We start from the raw sequence: 4392 nt of genomic DNA on the forward strand, positions 1-4392 counted from the left end.
TGAAGGATATTAATCAATTTAAAGTTGACACTGAAGGTTAATAAAACTAATAAAATATTAGAATTTTTAAATAAAAAATTTAAATTCAAGTCTCTGCCATGTTTATGAAACTATGAAAATTTTATTTTACGGCTTATAAGAATTTCTATAATCAGTGAGTGTTATTTCGAGATCAGAACAGCATAACTCATCCATTCAAATACAGAGACTCTGTATGCATTCAACATGATAAACAAGGAATGAGTTTCATTCAAATCCAATGAATTTATTTTCATAGAGTGCCTCCAAAAACTCACAATCAGTAAATGATATTACATTATAACAAAACTCAGCTACAACTCCCTAATCAACATAGATATGCATCTGGTATATCGGTGATAACCCCTCTATATTGCGGCAAAGTATTCCTTGCTGAGTTTTGGGTCTGGCTTCATTGACTTCTCACCAGGCTTCCATCCAGCAGGGCACACTTCGTCAGGATTTTCTTGCACATACTGCAAGGCCTGTAGAATGCAGCGAAGCATTAGCACAGGTAAACAATAAATATCTAAATATAGTTTGAAGGTTTAGAATATATATGGGAATGTCACCTGGAGCGTTCTCATTGTCTCATCTACACTTCGGCCAATGGCAAGATTGTTGATGGTAGAGTGCTGGATTATTCCTTCCTTGTCAATAATGAAAAGTCCTCTCAATGCAATCCCCTGTGTTGAAACCAAAATTATAAGACTGTTTATACTAACAACAAGGGTATACATAATGAGGGAAACTGCTAAAAAGAGATAACATTAAATTTCAGATTTTGTATAAAGAATTTCAAACACAGACAATCAGAAACTAAAAAGTCTTTAATGGTGATGAGAAATTACTTCATAACTGAAAAACCTAGGCTAGTTCTAGTAAACACCAAAAATCAAAATGAACATCTCTTCCTAAAACAACAGATAATTGTACAACTGATTTGTACTCTAATACTTGACTACATATTTTTGAGAAGTGAACCCTCCTAAACACTAGACGAAGTATGAAGATTTTGCTCAGATTATGGAGCATTAATAACATCAACCTTGCAGTGCAAGATCATTGCATCCAATCACTTCTAAATGGAAATATGGTTTTTAATAATTAAATTTAACTAGGAACACTTTGATCAATGTCTGAGAAGAATCTAGGATAAGATTCTTCAGACTACATATGTCATTAAATATGCTGACTCTACTCTCTATCAGAAGAAGGTTTATAAACAAACACTGAAAATTTGAAAAAGGTCCTACGCAAAAGATGATGCATGAAATAGGGCAGTACTAATGATTAATAACCAAAGAGTTTCCATTCAATCAAAATGATCCACAGGACATCAAGGACATAGGCAAATCCATCTTTAGTCTTTTTTTGCACAAATTTAGGTCATCTCATACCTGATCAGGGATCAGAACTCCAAAAGACTTTGAAATTGACTTGGTCACATCAGAAATTAATGGATATTTCAAATCACCGAGACCACCAGACTTCCTGTCAGTTTGAACCCATGCCAAATGCGAGAACTGTAAAGTAACAGGAGACGATCAAGTTATATATGTGTATCATACTTCAGATCCAATGGTTATCATGCAAGAGATAAACACTTCAAGTAAAAATTTCAAATTCAATTCATAATTCAGAAAATATAACTCTTAAAATATGAAAGTCATTTATAGTCTCAACCATTAAATAAATGAAGCTAGTTACTTGGTTCACAAATTCCTAGCTCGGGCAGAAAGGTAATAAATTATATTTACACAAAAAAAAAAAGATTTTTGGTGATGTAAAGTAAACCAGACTTCTTCAAACATGCAGATATATTTTTTTCTCTCTTTTCCTATTTCTAAAATTCTCTCCAGAAACTTTGTGCTTTACTCCATATTACTTGGTAAAAGATCTACTATACACACAAAAAACAAGTATGTCTGCTTTTTGAGGAAAACTTGCATCATCGATTTCTTACTATATTTTGCATGCAGTTGTTTTTTTTTTTTTACCATTAGATACAAAAATATCAGACAAAAACAGTCAGATACACAATGACTGTTTTCATATTATATGCATATCTATACATCTGCAAGCAATAACTACACCACTTCAACTGACCAGAACAAAATACAAGCAATCAAAATGAAGCATATCAGATAAAGGAAAGCCTTAAAGCCGATAACTCAATTTTGTGTATAATCAACAAAGCAATAATATTATCAAGCTAAGGCAATGATTCATGGCCAGACATCACCAGCAACTGTCATTTTATTAAGATAGACAAACAAATGAAAAAAGTCACAAACGAGGGGAGAGATATAAATAGGAATGTGAAGAATACTCCCAAAGGCAACTCTTAATAAATTGTACTGCTAGAGCAAACTATATGCACACTGCAAACCTTTTAATACTAGTAAAATATGATTGTAAGAAGGTAGCACCGGAGTAACATAAATAGTTTATAACTTACCACACTGTCAGTTGAGACTCCCAATATCTCTGTGTTTAGCTTCTCAAACTCTGCATAACGGTCACTGAAGGCAGTAATCTCTGCAAGGAATAAATAGATAAAGATAAGAAATTTTGCACTTCCACTGTCATTGAAACTTCAGCTTTAATCAGTTCAAACTTAAACTAACCTGTGGGACAAACAAATGTGAAGTCCAATGGGTAAAAAAATAGAATGACATATTTCTTCCCAATGTACTCTGAAAGTTTGACCTGAAATGACAGTGCATCAGTAAGGAAAGAACTTCCGCATACAGTAAATGATATGTATTCACCGCATAAATCTAATTCAATACAGGATATAACTTTTCACGTAGAAGCCCAGCACAACCAAGAATACAAGTTAGATGGTAGAATATTCTTCTAACCTTGATGAACTCCTGATCGAAAACAGCCTCTGCTTCAAAATCGGGTGCCTTATTTCCAACCAATGGCGCATCACCCTGCAAAAAGAGACAAGAAGCAACAAAATCAGAAGGTAAATCAATGTCATATAGGTAACTTTAAAATCTTATATCCTGCATTAGACATCTTCTCCCTCGGCAATCTTGCACATTATATCAAACATTTATTTCACATACATTACCCGTATCAGCAATTAAACTGCAAAAATGTTCCAAGTTCAACCACTATAAATCATCCAACAGGGCATTAAATGATTAAAAACTGCAAAAATGTCTAATTCAAATGGGCTTCAACCAACCTAAACTACACAAACAAAAATTTAAAATTTATAGATTCCACAACTCCGAAAATTGATAATTCGCACACTCTATCCAATTCATTCAACTAACCAAACATTCCAAAAAAACAAAAGCAAATTCGCATTAACAAAACAAGAAAAGGCTTACGATTGCTTTCACGACAAAAGACCTTCTGGAATACGACCCACGTGAGAAAGAGAGGGAGCGTGGGACCCAGGAGGAGCGGAGAGGGTTACGAAGGCCAGAGAAGGAGTGAGGGATGGTTAGGTTTCGAGAAGAAGAAGAGGGGAAGAGAGGTCGGGTGGGGCTGGAGGACATGAAAGAGGCGGTGGCGGTGGTGGCAGCAGAGCAAGCCATTGAAGCAGAGAGTGAGTAGAAACAAAGACAGGAGAGGAGACTATCTTAGGTGGAGGAATGTTCGGTGTGCAGAAGGATAATAAGTAGAAGGCTTTGCCTTTGGCGGGTGGGGTTTTTTTTGACCTTTTTTGGTGAGCAAGGTGGGTGGGTGTTGGATGAACAGGGGATGATTAGTCAAATTTCTCAACAACAAAATTATAATTATGAATATTTATTTTAAATATGTAAATATTTATATATTTGATATATATAATTTAATAATTTAATAATTTTAAATAATAAATAAAATAATATTCAATTATATGATAATATATCGTATATGTATTTATTTCATATAATAAAAAATAAGTATGTATAATATTACTTTTTACTATATTAGAGAGGTTTATAAGAGCTTAGTCACTATTTCAGAATTATACAAATATAACTAATAGAATGAAATTAGATGAATACACCACAATATATAAAATAGGTTTTGACTGAAGTTGATTGTATTAAAACTTCACACCCGACAAACTCAAAGAATTTCTAGTTAAAATATAATTATTCGCTAATCACATTTTGTTGAAAGTGGACTTAAAAGTTAGTATAAAATATTTAATTCCTTATTTTAGAGTTTTTTTTTATTGTGATATTTATGACAAAGGGTTTAAGATTTCTTTTTTGAACAATACTATACATATATATTTTAACTACTTAAATAGGTATACATTTATATGTGTTATCATATGATTAGATATTGTTTCGTTCTTAATTTAAAATTATTTAATCTTATAAAGACATGTATCATGTATGTACTCCAAGTATAAATGTA

General features: G+C 32.7%; 1 protein-coding gene across 1 annotated transcript; it reads right to left on the reverse strand.

Moving 5' to 3' along the window:
* Window positions 1-226: 226 nt before the first annotated feature.
* LOC123207696 (2-Cys peroxiredoxin BAS1, chloroplastic-like) lies at window positions 227-3693 on the reverse strand. Its single transcript, XM_044625169.1, has 7 exons — window positions 3369-3693; window positions 2886-2960; window positions 2649-2730; window positions 2480-2559; window positions 1419-1544; window positions 591-704; window positions 227-503 (listed from the first exon to the last, which is right to left on the reverse strand). The coding sequence occupies exons 1-7, from the start codon at window positions 3576-3578 to the stop codon at window positions 387-389; spliced, it is 804 nt and encodes a 267-aa protein (XP_044481104.1). The 5' UTR covers window positions 3579-3693; the 3' UTR covers window positions 227-386.
* Window positions 3694-4392: the final 699 nt, after the last annotated feature.

The sequence above is a fragment of the Mangifera indica genome, unplaced genomic scaffold (assembly GCF_011075055.1).
Source record: "Mangifera indica cultivar Alphonso unplaced genomic scaffold, CATAS_Mindica_2.1 Un_0095, whole genome shotgun sequence".
Classification (NCBI taxonomy): Eukaryota; Viridiplantae; Streptophyta; class Magnoliopsida; order Sapindales; family Anacardiaceae; genus Mangifera; species Mangifera indica.